This window comes from Rutilus rutilus (genome assembly GCF_951802725.1).
Source record: "Rutilus rutilus genome assembly, chromosome: 1".
NCBI lineage: Eukaryota > Metazoa > Chordata > Actinopteri > Cypriniformes > Leuciscidae > Rutilus > Rutilus rutilus.
This window is the reverse complement of record NC_140209.1, coordinates 41,806,366-41,828,926: the sequence shown is the minus strand read 5'-3', so window position 1 is coordinate 41,828,926 and position 22,561 is coordinate 41,806,366. Positions and strand designations below refer to the sequence as shown.

Below are 22,561 nucleotides of genomic sequence, written 5' to 3'. Positions count from 1 at the left end.
TCCCTATATTTGAAGAAACACCCAATTGCCAACACACACACACACACACACACACATGAAAAAAACATCCAATACAAATAACTCTTGAGTTTCTGATAGTCAGAAAGGGTGCTGTCATTTAGCCATGAAGATGCAGCACATGAGCGAGAGACAGAGAGAAAAGCAAGAAATTCAAGACCCAAAGGAGAGATTCTTCTCCGAGAGGCCGCCTGACCCAGGGTGATTTAAGATGCCTGCAGGCTGTACGGTCGCCACCCTGTCTGGTTGCCCCCCGCTGCACATTGTGTGGACACTGGGATCAGTTGATGCCGCCTGAGCCAACATGAGATGCGCTGCACGCGAGCAGAATATGCCTGTTGGTCTGGGTCAGTGACTCATTAGATGGCAATGCTGACCGGCCAGAGGATGCACTGCAATACAGCCCCACTGTCTGATGATTACCAGTGCTGAAAAAAATGCCAAGACACATTCTCATCAGCTTGTAACACCTTTTCACGATGAGTAGAAATGGGAGTGTGTGGTTGACACCATGACACAGACCTGACTTAAAGGAAACTACGTTCTTGTCAGCGCTCAGAACTTGTGTGGTGGACTGACGTGTAAAGACAAACATTTGCGGTTGATGGGTTCAAGATAAATTGGCATGTTGACAAGAAGGAGGAGCGCAGTCAGGGCTGTGGCCCAACGGTTCACATGCATGCTAAGACACGATGCAGGGTCAAGGCCCAAGTCATTTCCCAATATTGTTCCCAGGTTTTTTTTTTAACACATATACAGTCTTTCTATAGCTCACTGTCAATAAAAAATTACCAAAACAAAACGGAGAAATAAAATCAAGCCCTAGTAATATCAGCTTCGTAGCCAAGAAATACTTTTATTAGTAATTTCCTTAAATTCTTTATTTATTTATTTTAACATCTTTCAAACTTTTGAACAGTAGTGCATAGTGTGTAAGTTAAGCAAATAATAAGAAAGTTTTATGTTTTGTTTTGGTAATTTTTTTATTTTTTATATTTTTAATTTTTAAAAGTGACAGCAAAGACATTTATAATGTTAAAAATGATTTCTGCTTCAAATAAATGCTGAACTTTCTATTCATCAAAGAATCCTGAAACAAAAGTATTAAAGGGATAGTTCACTTTGAAATTAAATTTTGGTATGTTTTAGCTTACCTCAAGGGCATCCAAGATGTAGGTGTCTTTTTTTCCGCAGTAGTTTCAATTTTGCTATTTTTAGGTCAAACCGTTCTTGTCTGTCAGTCATTTAATGCAGGTCTATGGTCACTGTCTCAAAGAGCATGCACAGAGTCCAAATTAAAACAATTCCCCGTCGTCCAAATTAAACAATTCCCCATCGTAAGTAGCCTACACATTGATGGCCTAAGACACGAAACGAGCGGTTTGTGTGAGAAAACGAACAGTATTTATATCGTTTTTACCTCTTATACACAGCCACGTCCAAGTGATCTGAGGGCGCGCGCGCATCCTGGTGGGTGACGTGTACGCAGACTGGTGCATAGATATATATACACTAGATGTCGCCTTAAAGACATTCGTTCCAATGAACTGCCGTAGACAAGGCGACATCTAGTGTATAATCTATCCACCAGTCTGCGTACACGTCAGATCAGATCACTTGGACGTGGCTGTGTATAAGAGGTAAAAACGATATAAATACTGTTCGTTTTCTCACACAAACCGTTCGTTTCGTGTCTTAGGCCATCAATGTGTCCTTACGATGGGGAATTGTTTCATTTGGACGATGGGGAATTGTTTTAATTTGGACTCTGTGCTTGTGTTTTGAGCCAGTGACCATAGACCTGCATTATATGACTGACAGACAAGAGCGGTTTGACCTAAAAATATCAAAATTGAAACTACTGCGGAAAAAAAGACACCTACATCTTGGATGCCCTTGAGGTAAGCTAAAACATACCAAAATTTAATTTCAAAGTGAACTATCCCTTTAAGCAGCACGACTGTTTTTAACATTAATAATAAGAAAAGTTTCTTGAGCAGCAAATCATCATATTAGAATGATTTCTGAAAGATCATGTGACTCTGAAGACAATGATGCTGAAAATTCAGCTTTGACATGACAGGATACACTACATTTTAAAACATAACAAAATAGAAAACAATTATTTTTAATTGTAATATTTCATAATTTAACTGTTTTTATTGTATTTTTGTGGTGAGCACAAGAGATTTCAAAAAAAATAAAATAATAATTTTAAATTAAAAAAAAAAAAAAAATCCTACCAACCCCAGACTTTTGAACCATTTTCTAAAGCCATTCAATAGATCACAAATTAGCCTTATGTTCAAATCAAATATGGTCCCTTTAGATGAAACAGGTTTGAGGTAATTATGTCGTACTAAAAAATGGTGCACCAGTCTGTTCCTGTTTTGGTCTGTCATATGGACTTTTTTGGTGCTTTTCTGGTGTTTTTATCCTTTAAGGGGCTTAACAAGCATGGTCACAATGAACTGTAGTTTTAAAAAGGTGCTTTTAAATAGTCTTTATTTGTTTTCCACTGAAAATAATAAAGTCATACAGGTTTGGAACGACAAAAGAATTTTCATTTTTGGGCAAACCATCCCATTAAGAGTTATGACAACCCTTACCGTATGTAACAAACAGAATAGTTAACCACTTCAACCACTAACTCATGATGAAATAGCACAAGAAATAAACTTCAGCTAAATGTCTACTGGGATAAATATGATGACGTTCATTTAAATACTTTCAGAACTGTAGAAGTTATATAACAACCTGTGTTTATAAAACTACTGACTGGGTCAAACTGATGACTGCAGATCAGAGATGGGCTGTGAAATGAATACGATGAGCGTTAAAGTGAGGTGGAAGTAAACAACATCAGCATGTATCAAATCAGACTGCTCAAAACAACAACAGCCATGCTCGTCTCAGACATGAGCGAAGTGTGACAGTGAGATTGTCATGAGCTCGCTCCACTGCTCCGGGCATCCAGAGAAGGGCAGCCATGTTAGACACACGGAAATGAGCAGTGACAATTCTCCCGGCATCAAAGGTACTCGCTCTGCCAATTCCTCATCCAGGCATCTGAAAAATAGATGCATTTGACAACAATTTTTCCGCCTAAAACAGACTGTAGATTAACTCTTTGCCATTTTATTGATGTTAAAAGTTTGAATCGGCATTTTTGACATGAGCACCACAGCTTGATGTGTCTGGACATGCGCTAACCACTAACACCCCAGCACTGATCACTGTAGACCAACTTAAAATGTTTGGTCTGGTTCATACTTCCATTTTGCATTTGGGCAATTTATCAAAATTAATGCAAATTACTACTTGGGACTCATTATTTCAATAGTTTCAACATTATCTCACAGTTCAGTCGCAACTGAAATGTGATTAAACATCCTAACCTACATATGAATGAACTAGTGACATGGTGGCCCTGGTTGGAAGGTTAGGAGACATAAATATCACCCTGACAGGCCCGCAGGCTGAACGCCCAGCCCAGGCGCGTCCCAGGCTGAGGCTGCCAGATGCAGATCCATCATCCACACGGCCAGAACAGAGAAATTATCCACTGTGAAGAGGAGTAGAAACAGCAGGTCTGACAAACAATGGTGGTCTGCTCCTCATTCAGAGGAGACGGGAATCCTGATGACATCCGAAAGCTAAACGACATGGGCAGCCCCTGCCAGGGCAGACAGGCAGCATTTTCACACTTCTAGGAGCCAGAGCGGAACCAGGGACCCTCTGACAGGCCCATCTCCTCACACAAGCAACTGTGAGTCAACGACTGTAGCATGACATCTATCAAAATGTCTTCCAGGCAGCTAGTGTAGGACAGGCGGCTCTCGTATCGGCCACGGACTGCAAACCACCAGTCTGACGAGCACCAGAGAGATGTGTCAAACGCAGTGCCAGAAGTGTACTTCAGGTTTTGGATATGTTTGGTAACAAGGTCAAAGTTCATGTGGGAATATTCTGTATAATGGACATAATACTCTTGCAAAAAAGAAAGTTAAAACACTAAAATGAATAGTTAGTAAGTGAATTTAGGCATCAAAACAATATATGAAAGATGGATAAATATTCAGTTTGAATTACAAAAATAAGTGCTCGTTATAATAGAGGAGGGACCTCTGGGATGCTGGTTAGATAGTCCTTGAAAAAAATAGAGTGTAGCAAATTAAAACCAATTGATTAGAATGATTAGTTTAGTTAATATAAAAGAGTTGGTGTACTGTAAGTAGTCTGAAACAGTTTACTGTGCACCTCAAATTAACATTAATGAAGGGTGTTGTACAAACCCAATGAGCTCAACGGAACTAAGAAATAAACTCGCGCTAATGTGCTCTTAAAGGGACAGCGCTCTTTAGGAGATCTTTGACAATTTATTGCTATTCCTATAATATTGCTAGAAGTTAAAATCTAAAGTAACACTTTATAAGTATACAGAAATAAAGTACTTACAAACCATTTGCAAACTATTAGTGTATAGTTATCATTTATAGTTCGATCTTATGCTTTCAAAGCTAGCTTGCTATCGCTAGCCTCTCTGAAATTGCCTACCCTACCTTTAATGACATTTTCTAATGCTCTGTGACCTAATCTAAAGTGAGAATTATTTACTCCCAATAACCATATTAACAAACCATACGTCTGGTTTACAAATACTGTACATTACTTATATGGTTAATAAGTTGTTAAAAAAAATCATAAAAAAAATATTATCTAACTATTTTTATGAGGTAATTAAACAATAATAATTTTGTTAATTAAAGTGACAATGAATGAAGTACTCCCTATTTGTACACAACACAACACCCGACGTATTTGTTAGAAGAATGGCATTTATGCTAATATCTGTTTCATCCTTATCCCGGAGTTACTGTAGTCAGCCGGATCCGGACCTGAACCTATAGACACACCCACAACGCAGCCCTGAATGTCAGCAGAGACCGTGTCAGCAAGAACAATCGACAGCCATCGGTACAGATCCTCAGCAAATACCACAAGAACCAGAAAAGTCCTCTATGGGCAGCTTCGGCTCCGTACCGGCGTGACAAATCCGATCTTCAAGCAGAAGGAACTGGATGAATTATTTTAAATGCTATCAATCCAAAATCTGACTTCTGTTTTGTGATGCAGCCTGAGTCACAATCACACTGTGTTCATTCGTTCGCCAGAAGAGACTGAGTCTGGTTTCTCCCAAGTTTTTTTCTCCATTCTGTCACCTCTAAATTTGGGTTTCTTGCCACTGTCACCTCTGGCTTACTTAGTTGGGGACACTTAATATTCAGCAATATGACTGATCTGTACTGACGCTGTTGTATGAGAACAGAACTGAGCTGGACAATGACATCACTGTTTTCTCCAGAGTTGCTTTATAGATAAAATGAACTATTTTAATAATTGATGATCATTACAACGGAACTGTATCAACTGACTTCAGCTGAACAATGACGCTATTTTTATTTTTAGGAACTGCTTTCCAGCCGAAATGACCTCTGTTCGCATAATTAAATCCTTTTCCTGTTTTCACTGTAAAGCTGCTTTGAAACTATTTGTATTGTACAAAGCGCTACATAAATAAAGGTGACTTAACAGTGCTGTAAGTGACAATAAACTGAGATGTAAGTATAGACATGGGGTGCATTCAGCACTGAGAGGGATTCAACATTTTGTTGGCTTTGTCATGCATCTCAATCATGCAAATGATTCAACACAGGACAGCTACACGTCAAGGCTAAAGGTCACCTAAACATCGAGGCAAATGTAGTAGTATAAAAAGACACTTCGCATTAGCCAACTCATTCTGCTATTGTTGCTCTGCTGTTGCTTACGAAAAGCCAATGAGACACAGCAGCAACAACATATCAAAAATTAATAAACCGAACCAAGGAGAGTCATCTTCATTTCCCAACAGAACTGAGCGCAGTTGCCGTGCTTTGAATATTTCTATGCTTTTCATTCTGCAGGGACCCTGGGGGGAAGCAGGCAGAGGTTGTCGGTAGCTGATGCTAACCACTTTGTGGCATTAAACTGCGTTCTATATTTAACTCAAGTGGTGCTTGGGGGAGCTTGTGACAGAACAGAAGTTTGAATCTGAGGAAATGAAGCTATCAAGGATTAGGGCTATACAAAAAAAATACAGCAGCCCAGATTTGTTGAAAATTGTCTTGAAGACCCAAAAGAACACAACACCTGACAGGCCTCATCAGGGTAACACACTTCATTAGCCTGCGCTAACACTGGTGGAGACTGAGAACCTGAGCACAAACTATAAAAATAAACATAAATAACAATTGTTATAAATAAATAGATAAATAATGTTATTTATAAATCAATGAATCAATCAATCAATCAATAAATGAATAAATTGCATGCTGTCTCTTATTTAATGTGGTAATTATTACCCATAAATAATTTAGAAAATGTTGTTATAGTACTTTAAATTAAGTAGCAATCTAACACTGCAGGGCACTTCTGAAAATGTCATGTCGAACCCCATGTGCATCTTGGAAGCACACTTTTTTCAGTGCAGTTTGCCGAATTGCAAAATACACTACATTTGCTAGCGACACTAATGAAATCCGAATGAGTCTTCGCAGACCTCAGAGGTGTTCAAAAAGAGCTGAGTCATTCGTGTCATACTTCACTGACACTTTGTGAAATCTGGTCACTTGCTTTTTTTTTTAGTGTACAAAGCCTCTATGATGATAGCTGAATAATTCATGAATGAAGTGCCGAGACTTATAAAACCTTGTACATGCATGAGCATCAGAGTTAGAATCACTTTCAATCTTCATCAGGAGGACAGGGGTCCAACTTCCTTTCTAGAAACCACACTGAAACACTCACATATCATGCTAACTAAGATGCCCAAATCGGAGGTAGAAGTCTGCTAGTTCTGCATAACATCACTGAGCCCAAATCTAATCACCATACCTTCCAGCTGCTTGAATTCTGTGCCTGGCAGTTGACACATCATTACAGCACAGCAAGTGACAAGAAGCACTCTGGGGATTCCTTCAAGCGGCTGTTTAAGTCAAGTTAGGAGAGCTCGACAATAACAGGCACCTCCATATCCATCAATATTCCATAGCCCAACTCCTGCGGAAGATGATAAATAAATGCTCCGCACCCCATCGATCCGTGTTCTCTCATTTGGACCTCATGCAAACACAGTTCCCAAAGCCAAACCAACAAACTTATTTGGGTTTCACGAAGATACAGTCTCCTTGACTAATAGGCTTACCAGAGGAAATTCCATGCAAACTTTTGCATCATCCTCTGTAAGCAAAATAATAACGTTCCCACAACACCCCCAACTCCCTATTCTCACATGAGGTGCCAAATTTTTGATGTGCACCTTTTCTCGCCTGACGGTGTGCGGAGCCTTTCCGCAAGTCAGCATGGGGTGTGTAATAATTAGCCCCCAAGAGCGTCAGAGGGTTGTTCGTCACATAGCACTATGCAGAGAGGCACATTAGTAGCTCCAGGCCCAGGAGGGAGCAGCCGCTGACTGACTGCCAAATCCTCCCTGCCGACGGTGGTTGGCGGCAGCCACTGCATCAGTAGCTGACTCAAGATGTGCTCCCACCCACCGAGTCAAAACATTATGTACTGTCATTACAAGTGTGCAAAGTGGACGTCTCCACAGATCACTGAACCACACGACAACTCTTTCTCTCGGCAGGGATGATTGAAAGGCTACGATTGAAGACAAGGGAAACTAGAAATCATCCTGCTGTATAATTTACTCATTATGGCCTTGTAATTGTAATATTATATTATATTAATACATATTGTGATTTAAATGTACTTTTTATTTGGCCAGTAAATTTTCCTACAGACCATTTTTTGTGATACAAACTTGTCTTACAACATGTTTTAATATCATCTCTGATTTACACATCAGTAGAAAGAACGGCATAAGAGTTTGAATCATTTCCATGAATCAGTTCAAACAGTCAATTTTAATGAAACAAATAAAAACTCTCATACAGTGATTGCCGTCATTACTTAAAATGACCGTTTCGTTTCCACGAATCAGTTCAAACTGTCATTTTCAAAATGAATCAATTAAAAACGTTGACTCAGTGATTTGCGTCATTAAAAATAAAAGTGCTATTTTATTTAGTAGAGTTAGAATAGAATAGAATAGAATAGAATGAGGCATTTATATAGCGCTTTCATATGTACTACTGTACACCCAAAGCGCTTTACAATCATATCAGGGAATCTCTCCTCAACCCCCACCAGTGTGCAGCATCCACTTGGATGATGCGATGGCAGCCACAGTACAACGGCGCCAGTGCGCTCACCACACACCAGCTACAGGTGGAGAGGAGAGAGAGTGATAGAGCCAATTCAATGTAAGGGGATTATTAGGAGGCCATGATTGGTAAGGGCCAATGGGTGGAATGTGGCCAGGACACCGGGGTTACACCCCTACCCTTTACGAGAAGTGCCATGGGATTTTTAATGACCACAGAGAGTCAGGACCTCGGTTTAACGTCTCATCCGAAGGACGGGCCAGTTAGCACAAAAATGGCATGAAAGTTAGGTTCATTTCCGTGAATCAGTTCAAAAGGAAATTTTTTACGACTCAATTAAAATGAAATAAAAATTGTGATTTGCATCATTAACCAAATCTATTCTCAAAAAAGTTTAGGCGTGTCCCATCAGTTCAAACAGATAGTCCTGCCCCAAATTCACACCATTGGTTGAGGCTGGTTGGGATACTCAAATGTTTTGAAAGCGCCACAAAGCAACAATGTTTACATTTAGCTAAGGAAAGTAGACTTTTTCATGGTTCATTCAGTAAAAAAAATCAAGTTCTCGCAAGGTCCAAGCTAACACACACAGTTGTAGTTCACATAAGGACGCTCAGAAACCCAGGCGCTGTGGGCAACACGGCTTCTCGGTTTTGCCTGAAAACATTCCGGTGGTTTTTGCACCTCAAAGTGCAGAACAGGCCAAACAACCAATGAGATCTGACACATTAAGACCTTATGATACATCAGGATTATGTACGGCTGTAATCAAATTCAATGCATGTTAGTGGAACAGAGAATAAAGCTGAGCATAAAAACATCTGTCAGATCACAATCAAAAATGAACCAAAACTTCAGAGAGATTTTAAACAGTCAGTCACTCTAACATATTGATCTAAAGTGTATTTCATACATTTATGCATATGCAAGCTATGCTGAAGTAGATTTTCAAAAGATATAAAGAGCCAAATTTCAAAGCAATAAAAGCTAGACTCTTTTCAAAGATTTTAAAATGGTCCCATAGTGGTTGTTGGAAAATTCAAGTTGGGCTTCAACAGTATTTAATCCAAGGTCTCCTGAGGCTTAATATGGTCAGTGGGTGAGTTTTAAAGTACACACAGAAATAGCATCCACCATATCTGCAAGAATAGACTGTAGTGAGAACATCTGTAAAAGACCAATCATAGCGACTGTGCGATGTGGACTCATGCATTTTCTGTAAAGTTGCTTTGAAATGATGTGTATTGTGAAAAGTGCTATACAAATAAATGTGAACTGAATTGAATCATATAGAATATTTCATTGGAGAGCAGCATAGTCATATGATTTCAATGACTAACTATTGTCTCAAAAAGCTATTGTATGCTTTCAGAAGTCTTGGAATAAACAGTAGCACACAAGTCATATGAACGACTTATCGGTTACTGACACTATTGTTAAAACGTTTGGAGCCTGTAAGATTTAAAGATTTAAAAAAATATATAATAATATATATGAAGAGTTCAGATGCAAAAGCCTCTGAGTGCCATCTGAAATCTTCTTATAGAATGATAATTTTTATCAAACTCGTATATTTAAGTTGAGTAATTTCACTTAAATGACAATTCATAGGTAATTTTCATTGCCATTTAAGTGAAATGACTGAACTTAAATATACGAGCTTGATAAAAATGGTAATTCTATAAGAAAATTTCAGATGGCACTTAGAGGCTTTTGCATCTGAACTCTTCATATATACATACATACATACATATACTTCTATTCAGCAAGGACACATTCAATTGATCACTATGATATTTCACAACTGAAATTTAGTCACATTTTAAGATATAAAATTAGCATGTTATTTGCTTATTATAAGGGACCATTTACACAGAATGCAAGATGCAAGTCAGTGGAATGAAAATAAACGCAAGCTGTCAACACAATTTATATATATAAAAATGACATCATTTTCATTTTTGGGTGAACTGTTCCTTTAAGGTTTAGCTATGCTGCAACAAGTCCTGATTGATTAGCCTCAGGTACCGGGTATTTATTTATTATGTACTTCTTGTACATTTCACAATAGCATACTACAGAAAACACTTTCTCAGACCATCATGCACTGTTGTTTAAGTGTGACACACCTAAATGCATTTTTCTAATAGCAAGTCGCAGATGTTTCACACTGGAAACGAGGGATACTTACTTGCAGGAGATGGAGTGCTATATCCACTGACAGGAAGTCCTGGAAGTGATGGAGGGGAAAGTCCTCCTAGCATATGAGGAAAGAAGTAAGGGTAGTGCGGCATAGGGAAGCCCCCTAAAGGGCTGGGGCAAGGGTTGCCGTTTCCAGACATGGCACGCTCAGATATAACACCGAGTCCCAGACCTCTGTGCAGGCTATCCGTGATGCCGGATGTCTACTTTCCCATCATGATCTACTTTTGGTAATCCAACTAGGAGAGCTTTGTCTGCGATTGTCCGTGTTGGCGCTTACTATTGTGGCAGTAAGACAGAGACAGGTTAATGATTGGTGATCCAGGGTGCGTTTGAGTGGTTATGACGCCATTCGATCACAGTGTGCGGCTCAGTATGTTTTGGTGTTATGTAACTCTCTGGATACAATCCCAATGTTTTCTTGGAATAAAATGGGTAAGGCAGTATATTCCAGCACTGTTTGACAGGGATGTTATGTAGCAGCAGCGGAGTGGTTTGACACTTCACAGGGACCTGAGCTCACTCCAAACCACCAGTTTTCAGGAGGAATGACAGGGACGATGTGACGCAAGAGGAATCGAGACGCGGTGCACCAGAGGTCACAAAATGCTCTTGGGTCAAACCTATCAGAGTGAGTCAGTCCAACACGGTGACCTGAGAAAGACAGAAAAAGAATGGAAAGGAACAGAGAAAAGGACATTTTTAGTTGTCAGATGTGTTTGCGGGCATGCATTCAAATTGATACTTGATTACAAAGCTAAAACGAAAAAGGTGTACATGGCTGATTTACAGATAATGTTATGTAGCTCTCCCTTGTGCCAATTAAAATAATACTTGTCAATGGATAACATACTTTTTCTGTATATATTATTAATATTTTAAGTAACTATCATTGTCAATTTTAATTCAATTTCATTTCATTTTGCTGTCATTATATCATAAATGCTTTTCCAGATCTTTAAACAATTCCTGAGAAGTACATGCTGTGGATTATTAAATTATGTCTTAGTCTTCATTCCTAAATTAACATGTATAAAATCAGAAAGAACAACTACACTAAAAGGTTTCTAAAGTCTGCAGTTTGCAAGTTACAAAAAAATGTTCTTGAGAAGAAGTCTCTTATGCTCACCAAGGCTGCATTAATTTGATCAAAAATACAATAAAACAGTAATATTGTGAAATATTGTTACAATTTTCAGTATTATTACTCCAGTCTTCACTGTCACGTGATCCTTCAGAAATCATTCTAACATGCTGATGTGATGCTCAAGAAACATCAACGTTTAAAACAGTTGTGCTGGTTAATATTTTTGTGGAAACCGTGATAAAAAATGTTTTCAAGATTTTTTGATAATTATAAAGTTGAAAAGATCAGCATTTATTTGAAAAATAAATATTTTGTAACATTATAAATGTTATTACTTTCACTATTAATCAATGTAATGCATCCTTGCTGAAAAAAACATCACTTTTTTTCAAAATAAAAAGTACATGTATTTAATGTTACTAAATGAATACATATCTAATTCAGTCATGAAACTCTAGATGGTGCAGACTGATCGGTCCTTCATTCAATCTGTAATCACATCACAAACTTATTGGTCTCTGTTGCTTGCCTGCTTAGCATTTAAAGGGGTGGTATAATGCCCTTTTCACAAGATGTAAAATAAGTCTTTGATGTCCCCAGAGTGTGTATGCGAAGGTTTAGCTCAAAATACTCCACAGATATTTTTACATAGCATCTTAAAGTTGTCAATTTTTGAGGGTGAGCAAAAACACACCGTTTTGTGTCTGTTCCTTTAAATGCAAATGAGCTGCTGCTCCCAGCACAGGGGGCGGTGTAGTCCCACCAGCCGTTTGTTGTAGTCCTTAAAAAGTGATTTCTTTAAAAGCAAATATCTCCCTTTGCTTTGAACTTTGAGCGTTGTAACTTTGCAGATGTTTATGCTCAAACAGCAACATTAAACACTAACTAAAGTTAAAAAAGTGAAATCATAATCAACCACCCCTTTAAATAGGTTTTGTGTTTGCTGTAAGTCTTGCTAAATGACATCTCTCCCAGCTCCACCTGCATAGATCTGCTAAGGGTAATTTCATGTACATAATTTGTGTGGTAGCACTGCAGTATGTATTACATGCTCACAGCAGCTTGTCTGTGAATGTACTGACAGAAGCAAGTCTTTGTACTTGCTCTGTAGCAGCGGCCACAATAATAAACAGCAGCAGAAGTGTAGCAGATCTATTCCGCCAAGACCAAATACATTAACATTGTCATACCATGCTAAACTACTCAGAGAGTTGTCATGATAGAAATACTAATTCAAGACATTTTAGTGTCAATAGTAACTAAAGAGTACCATACTGAACGTGTTGTAGAATCATTAGGAACAGTTATGTTGACTTAGGGCACGTTTATATGACAACAATGTACTAAAAACGGAAAAGTTCTTCCTTCGCGTTTTTCGCATACAGACGATTGTCAAAACGATCCCTGTTCACACGGATCTTTGATAACGATTAAAAACGCTGTATTATGCTGCCAGGCCAGTAGTTAGCGAAGTCACTCTGTAAAGAAAAACTAAGCGCCTATAGACTGAACACGTAATACACATTCGCATAACGTCACCGTTTTCACAAATTCACATTTTTGTAGTTTTGCAGAGATGATAACGCTATCATCAACAAAAACTTGCACTTTGAAACCTGTTTTTCAAAAATGAGGCCCCCAAAACGCTGTTGTCATGTAACTGAATGGCCAAAACAGAAAAAGTTTTGCAAAGTTTCCAAAATCGAATACTTCTCTGCTATATAGCATGCGAAAAACAGTACGCCAACAGAGTAGTATGTCCAAATACACAGTATTCAAAAAACAGCAGGCAAAAAAGTCGCTGGATAACCTACTTCTTCAGGCGAGATTCTGAAGTTCGCATTTGATGGACACTTTACTATCCCATGAGGCCACGAGAGAGGATTTATGAATGGAGGCGAAGCGACGTAACTGGTAGGCTGGTAGGTCACATGATAACGATAACATGGCGAATGTAGTATGTCCGGATTACATACAGACTACACACATTCATCCTATATAGAACATACTGTTTTAACGGTCACGATGGTTAAAATTCAAATGCAGAACTACTCAAGTACACGATTTCAGACACACCAATGTGTGAACGGCCCCTGACACTAATGTTACAACCTGTAACTGCTTTCAAATGAGGCTTTTGACTTTTCAGTTAACTGTGAGAAGTGTTTACCTCTTTTTTTATTTGAATTCTCTACACAAAAATGCTTTAAGGTCACAATTAAATCCAGGCCACATAAGAATTTTATCCAATCATTTTTAGTAAGTCATGAGCATATTTTACTGAAAATCACATGGCAATCTCCAGTTCATTCCTCTGGGTTGGTCTGTAAGGCTTGTCTGAGTTAGCATCAGTAAAACCCCATGTTCATAATCATATTTAAAATCTAACTGATGTTCTTAGTAAGAAGTACCAATAACAGTGTAGTATTCTCAGCTCTGTTCTATATTTAAATCAGAATTTCCCCAAATATACAGAGAAAACGCAAAAAGTCTGCCTTGTCAAATTGCCACCCTGCACTGTAGATATCATTATCAGTACTAGCCATTGAAAAACCTATAACCCATATTAAACAGTCTTAATCACTACAGACCACACATAGATTAGATACAATGACTGCTGAACTCTGGTTTAATAACCATAGGAATGTGTTCTCCATTCTTACGGTCTAACTGACAGGCATCTGGAACATCACAATACATCCAGTTTGACATCATACCTCAGAAAGAATGTAAATAAACTGAGAAATTAGAGAAAGAAAGACTGCAAATTTACACTCAGGGCCTGTTCTTGAGCACTGAACCCGGCTTGACAGCGTGGGAAAATGCTGCCAAGGTCTTCCCCAGTGAGCTTGTTAACTGTAGAGTTCCCTCAGGAACACGGAGCAGGATCTTCACACAGACCGTCTGTCAGAAACCCTCATTAACACTATCTATCTGGGCATAACCTGAAAATGCGAGAGCGCAAACTGTAAGGAGGAGGAAAAACACTGTTTGAAGAACCAGTGATGAGCAAAAAAAAGAAAAGAAACAAAAAGAGTGTCTATCTGTAATCAGTCTGTCTGTCTGCAAGCCAGTCGTGCTTCATCACTATCCTAGCGTCTATTTATCCGCAACTCTCAGGTCCATTTGTATGACCATATCTGGCGTCTTTCTGCTCGACTCTACCCATCTATTCTCAGGACTACACAACAGATACGAAATATTGCACAAGTAAATCTACTTCAAACATTCTCCCATATGGAATATGGATTATGAATCTCCCTGAAGGCATGCAGAGCATCATGGATGTACCGCTCGAAGGCGGAACGAGAAACTGAGAGAAACAGTATAAAAAGAAGGCAGCAAGAGGGAGAGATCAAAGCCGAGAAAGAGAGAGTGAAGATACCTTATTGTGCTGCGCACGGCTCTCAAATCTCACTCATACATTATTAAACGGCGTACTAAGTAGGTTAAACCCCACTGGTCCCCTTTACATAGCAATGAACTCACTAATTCAAACTAATTCAATGCCAGAGAGTGAGTGAGAACGGGTGATAAAGACTCATATTTGTGTGAAAGACAGATAGACACAAATGAAGACACCAAGAAGGAAAAAGAGTAGCTATACACTTATGTAAAACGTTTCAGTGAGACGGTGGAACAGTTTTAAGCATAAACTCACTAGATGTTATTAGATTTATGACAAGAAACAATATCAAGTAAATAAAGCTTTTAGTGTATGACTGTTAGATTTGAGGCTAAATATGCTAGTGTTCTCCTAAGAGTTGAAAAAATTCATCTTTAGCAGATAAAACCTTTAAAATGTAATGCAAATACCATTGAAATGTTCAGTCTTTTTCTTCCGTAAAAAATGGACCAAAAATATTGACTCATCCACTAAAACGTTTGGTACAGTCAAATGCTTTAAAGAATGAGAATGTCCCTCCCTCTAATGCCAAAGCAATTAGCAATCATGGTTTAGGCTTGTGAAGCAAGTTAAAGTCTATTGGATTTATAATAAAGTAATTCATATTTTGTTCAGCTAGAACACGTTAAATTCATCAAAAATGACAGTAAAGACATTTATGTTACAAAAGATTTATGTTTAAAATATAAATGTATCCATTCTTTCTATTCATAAAAGAAATGTATCTCAGTCTCCACAAAAATATTAAGCAGCAACAGCTGTTTTCAATAATAACAATAAGAAAAGTTTCTTGAGCAGCAAATCATCATATTAGAATGATTTCTGAAGGATCATGAGACTGAACACTGGAGTAATGATGATGAAAATACAGCTTGGATATCACAGGAATAAATAAATCAATTTGATTCTAAATTGTAATAACATTTTTAAGACTTCTTTCAAAAACACACACACACACACACACATTTTTTTACTGACAGTTAACTTTTGAACGGTAGTGTACATGTCATTAAGTCCTGATCAAACTTCAATCAGCACATGTAAGAAAAATGTGCTTCCAAAGAGATTTTGCTGGATCTTCATGAAACTACATTTACATACCCATTACACGTTGATAAAAACATGAGCAGTGCACATACACCACATACACAACACACAGTTAGAATCAAAACACTCGCCAGCTGAGGTGGCAGGCATAATCAGAGGTGCTTATGTTCACTATATTGAATAGGGACACACATACACACACAAATAATCTGACAATGAAAGTAAGTGTGGGTGAAGGCACACTAGTTCCCATGCAAGTCATACACGCAAGACTTGAAGGTGATGCACAGCTCAGCAAAAACACTGACATGCACACACTCAAAGTGAGAAACTCATGTTTCATACCAAACCATCAGAAATGCCCTCTATTTACACACACACACTCAAAGTGAGAAACTCATGTTTCATATCAAACCATCAGAAATGCCCTCTATTTACACACACACAACCACACACACACACACACACACACACACACACACACACGTTGGATTCCTTTATTACTTCAACATTTGCAATGTTGTTAAAATCATATGGAATGGATTTTTTTTCTTTTTCATTTTTAACAGTTTTATAAATATAAGTCTTTAAAATGTTACCATCTAAAATCTATTTAAGGTCAGTTTGCTCATACATGCACTTTCGATCTGATGAACAAAAGGCATGCAATGTCAATCAACCATGTATATTTGTATGGAAGATGATGTTTCATTAGAAATCTAGACCTCAGTCATAAATTATCAATCTTTCTATATCTGGACACATACAGTGCAGGCACATTGACATCATTCATTTATCATGCATGCTCTTCAGCAATGTGCCTTCACAATCTCATCTTATAAATGTTTTAGTACTTACCTTAACCAGCACCACATGAATCTCATGCAATTGTGTGTGTGTGTGTGTGTGTGTGTGTGTGTGTGTGTGTGTACATATTTAGGCTGTATATCTGCTGAAATATACACATTTGTGTACACGTATGTGTTTCAAAACATGGTGTTTGGTTGTCTCTTGGACCAGGGAGACTATTTTTGAATGACAACAGGGGAAAGAAATGGCATATCTTGAGGCGATGATGAGAAAACAGAGCCAGAGTCTGTGTGTGAGAGAACAGATGATCTGGCAGACTGAGGGAAATGTGCAATAACAAAAGGTCAAGGTTCGTGGCCCAAGATTCAGGAACCTTGACCTTTGCTATTTCAACATAACTGAGAGAGACATGTGGACCTACTTTAGGAGCTTACACACACACACACACACACACACACACACACATATATGCATGCACAAACATTTCAAACACAGACACACACAAACTTCAGAGTTTCCTTTTCACTTTCCGAAGTTGCCTGTGGCATTGGTCCATGTCTCACATATTTGCAGTAATGAATGACTTAAATGTCAGAGTTAGTGAAAGCAACATTCAGCAACAGTGGTACAGACTGCAACTGCCAACAGTATTTATTGTACACTGTGATGCCAAGTTTACTTGTAACATTTAAAATGACTGATTTAAGGTTGTTTTTTAAAGTATTTATCAGTTTTCAGCCATAACTTGAAAATAAATATCAGACAGAATTTTTATATCAGTACATCTCTAAAATAACTATTTTGTTGAGCATGCTTTAGTACCACTACCACGTCTTTAAAGGTTACATTGCTACAAACACCACTTATCTTTCTAGGGTCTCAAAGTATAACTTATCCAAAAAAACCACACAAAAAAAAACACTTGCACACACACAATGATATATGACGTCTGGGCCGACTGCTCTCTTGCTACAAACAGACCAAAACCACTTGGGAAGAAACCGCCCTTATAAAACACTCCCTAATCTGACCGTCATTTACTCCGCACACACATATAGATATAAAAACTCCCTCAATACATGTATGCAGCCAAACTATACAGTCAGACACAAAACTATATGTGAGGGGAGGAATATTAGAGGAAAGTGACACTCTTTCCATGAGAAAACTCCTCTGGGGACACTTAAGTGTGCTGCAAGAAACGTTAGGCCAAAAGCCCTTGGAAAGAGACCACACATTAAAGGGGAGTAAGAGTTAGAGTATCTGGCAACCTTTCAAAAGAAAGAACAGGGTGTGTAAACATATTGCAAGGCAAGTAGAGAGAAACAAAATTAAGGGAACTGGCAATCTTCCTGACGTGTTATGTAGTAAGTGGATTGATTTAATTAGCTTTCCTGTAGCTCAAACAGTAGAGCGTTGGCGCTTGCAACGCCAAGGTCATGGGTTTGATTCTCAAGGAAAGCAAGAACTGGTAAAAATGTGTACCTTGAAATGCAATGTAAGTTGCTTTGGATAAAAGCATCTGCCAAATGCATAAATGTAAATGTAATGAATCAGCCAATGGGAGTTTAGAGTTAAAGGATCTGGCTGCTGTCTAGACCACAAACGGAGGGGGTTTTGAATGCCGTCCCCAAGGACTTCCTGGACTTGGACTGCTGGACTCATTGATTAGCATTTGTTCAAGGCCAGAGGTCAATACTTTGTACTTGGCATGGCCGTGTCTACAAGCGCCACTGTCAGATAAAGTACTTGCTGAACACACACACACACACACAGAGAGAGAGAGAGAGAAAAACACAATTTCCTCTCTGAAATAAAAGGTTGTTTTTTGCTTCAATGTCTTTTTGTTAAAGATGTCTCTGTTCATTAGCATTAGCCATTAGAGAGCCATGAGAGAGAGAGAGAAAGAGAGAGAGAGAGAGAGAGAGAGAGAGGGAGGTGGGGGAGAAGGGGGGGGAAGACAGAGAATGAGAGAGATGATGAAAGTCCATAGCCCAGTAATGGGCTCTATTTCCCCTTCCCCTCGTCCATTAAGACAGCCAAATGAAATGAAGGGAAATGAATTGAGACGGCAGACATGTGGTAAAGGAGACAAGTGGGAGAGAGGGAGGGTTCGAGAGTGAGAGAGGGGAGGTAGTTTCAAAGGTCATTACTATAGGTATGAGATGAGCAGAGGTAATAAATCTACGCACTAAACGAGGACTATCACCTTTACGAGGGAGAGAGAGCTAAATGCATGTGTACGCCATGCATATAGAGCGTGCCAAGGGAGCGTTTCAATTAGACGGGAAGAAAGGCTTGATCTATAGATACACATGTGATCACTATTCACTCAATGCATTTGCAGCCTGCATGTTAGGAGCAGGCCTATCCTTACAAAAACATGTTTGTTACCATGTTTTCTGTCCACTACCATGATACCAACTTGGAATGTACCGATATTGAAATTCTGACAAATATGCAGATAATTATTTTCATGTTATAGCTGATAAAATTGCTAAATTAATGGTTAAATTAATGGTTAAAGGTGAAGTAATCGTGTTTAACCCAAACAAAAACACCCCTCCCTTCATTGCTCTGCCCCCAAAATGCACGAACATGCAATGCAATAGTGCATGTCTTTTTATCATAGCTGAAGCAAAGCACACACACACACACACCTATTTGAGAAAAGGTTTCCGACTGGATGGTGAGTGTCTGCGGGTGGTCAGTAAGATTAATAGAATCCATCAATATAAGAAAGAATGTATCCAAAAAAGTACCAGTTGTTATGGTACATAATTGTAGAATTAATAAAGATATCAATACATATCCATATGCTTTAATGAAGACACAATCGTTTAACTGATATGACTAATACTAAAATTAGTGACTAACACATTGTGAACACACTGTCATATCGTCAACTTCCTAAAATAATTTCCTAAAAGTCATTTTAGAATCTAATTATGAGTGTTTGTGTGAATTAAAGGAATAAGAGAGAAAATACTATATACATGCCTCTACACATGTGTATGTTTCCATGGTAACCAAAAGCTATAGAAAAGTCTTGTAGGCCTATTCTTTTCTGTGATCTCCCACCTAAACTGTTTCCCAGAAACCCAAGGGTGTCGTCTTGTTACCAGGTGATCTTTTTAAAGGTCTTTCCATTAGTCCCCATCAAGAACACGGTGTTGACTTCTCTCTTTTGCTTTTTTTTTCTCCTCTTCCTTACAAAGTCAACCATGGCACACATAACCCTATTACTGAGGAGCTTCAATATCAGGCCACCAGGATACTGGTGAAAATGAGAGAGAGAGAGAGAGAGAGAGAGAGAGAGAGAACTGAAAAATCGCATACAAATTTCCATCCACCAAAGAAGACGAAGAGAAAATGGTCACTTCTTGATAAATTGCCGCCAAATATTGCTAAGAAAAATGTAAGTTGCTGCTGTATATGTCACTGGGGGGTTTTCGTATACATCACAAATGACTTGCGCCTCAGCTCAGAGCGTGCAGATGAAACGCAATAAATGCAGTCATGTTATCTTTGTGTACGGAGGCATCCGCCTGCTGTTCGGGAACACTGTCATTTAATACAGTTCTGGGAGATAATTATACTGAACGACTTTGACGACAGACTTTGCAGAACTTCAGAATGACCAAAACTCCATTTCAGATGCTGTGCAATGAGATCGATCCACTGGTTAGTCCAGTTATGCCGTCCCATCGCAAAGTCACATTACTTTTTTGATGCGCATCGAGGAATTTATTTAATAAATGTGTTTCCATAATGGTTTATTAAGTCCCCATACAATAGGTGGATGGAAACTTAGCAATTGGTGATAAAATTATGACAAAAGCAATTCTGAAGTAATTTGAAAGTTTAATAATGAAGACACCAAGTTGAATAAAATTAAGTTCACATTTGTGTACACTACCACTCAAAAGTTTGGGGTCGATAAGATTTTTCATGTAAAAAAAAAAAAAGAAGGCTCTTATGCTCACTAAGGCTGCATTTATTGGTTCAGAAATGCTGTAAAACTGTAATATTGTGAAATATTATTACAATTTAAAATAACAGTTTTTATTTTATTTTAATATTTTAAAATGTAATTTATTCCTGTGATGGCAAAGCTGAATTTTCATTATCGTTACTCCAGTCTTCAGTGTCACATGATCTTTCAGAAATCATTCTAATATGATTATTTGGTGCTAAAAAAAAACATGTATTATTATGATCAGTGTTGAAAATAGTTGCTGCTTAATATACGTGTAGAAGATGTGGAACAGCGAATAAGTCATATGAACTACTTTTATGCTGATTTCTTGTCATTTTTGAAGCTTGACAGCCCCTGGTTACTATTCACTATCAATATCTGAATATCTCCTTTTATGGTCTATGGGGGAACAAAGTCATACAGGTGTGGAACGACATGAGGATTAGTACAGTGCGTGCAGAATTATTAGGCACGTTGATTTTCTGATCATATTTTTTTTCCAGGCACATTTGACCAATTCCAAACCACATTAATCGTATAATAACTACAATTAATTTTGTATTTAATCATTTATAAGTGATATATAATTGTTCATGAAGGCTGGAAATGAAAAACGCCTTATATTCAGGTGTGAATATAAGACATGTCTAATAATTATATTCATAATTATTAGGCACTTTTTCTTTTACAGATAAAATACGCCAAAAAAAGAGATTTAACTCAGACTGAAAAGTCAAAAATTATTAAATGCCCATGAGAAGGATGCAATACTAATGCAATACTAGAAATTGCAGTTAAGGCATGACCATTGGACAGTGAAATGCTCATTGGGTCAGCAGGGTCAGACAAAAACAGGTGGAGAAGAAATGACAATGTCATGTTAACTTTAAAAGAATGAAGAATTAAGGTGAAGAATTAAGTGTGAAACCATCAGGAACCCTTTAGTCTTCAGCACCACCATTTTCCAGAACTGCAACCTACCTGGAGTCTCCAGAAGTGCAAGGTGTCAGGATCTCAGAGACTTGGGTTAGGTAAAAAAAAAATCCTAAAATGTACCCTGTAAGAGTCACAAGCTGAAGGGTAGTAAAATACATGAAGACTGGTTTTATATAGGCTTTATAGACAGACAGATTGAGAGTGACTCTTGAAGGACCAGCACCACATCCTCTTCTACCACTATTTGAAGAATTCATCTTCCAGAATACGTTTTAATAAGTTTTGGGAGTTTATTTTTAGTCCATCTCCTACCCTGATGTCCGTTTGCAGAGATGGACTAAAAATGAACTCCCAAAACTTACTGTCAGATTCTGGAAGATGAATCAGGGTATATTTTAGGATTCTTTGCCTAACCCAAGTCTCTGAGATCCTGACACCTTGCACTTCTGGAGACTCCAGGTAGGTTGCAGTTCTGGAAAATGGTGGCGCTGAAGACTAAAGGGTTCCTGATGGTTTCACACTTAATTCTTCACCTTAATTCTTAATTATTTTGCAGTTAACATGTGTCCAACCTGTTTTTGTCTGACCCTGCTGACTCATTGAGTATTTCACTTTCCAATGTTCATGCCTTAACTGCAATCTCTAGTATTGAGAGATTGCTGCATCCTGCATCCTTCTCATGGGGATTTAATCATTTTTTACTTTTAAGTCTGAATGAAATCTCTTTTTTGGCTTATTTTATCTGTAAAAGAAAACTATGCCTAATAATTCTGCACACCTGAATATAAGGCGTTTTTTATTTCCAGCCT

General features: G+C 38.1%; 1 protein-coding gene across 5 annotated transcripts in view; it reads right to left on the bottom strand.

Moving 5' to 3' along the window:
• rarab (retinoic acid receptor, alpha b) overlaps positions 1-22,561 on the bottom strand; it is a 139,316-nt gene that overhangs the window by 59,441 nt on the left and 57,314 nt on the right. For all 5 annotated transcript variants that reach the window (XM_084407753.1, XM_084407754.1, XM_084407752.1 and 2 more), the window contains exon 3: positions 10,477-11,141. In XM_084407753.1, the coding sequence (XP_084263879.1) occupies positions 10,477-10,627 (151 nt within the window). In that variant the 5' untranslated portion in view covers positions 10,628-11,141. The remainder of the gene's footprint in view (positions 1-10,476; positions 11,142-22,561) is intronic.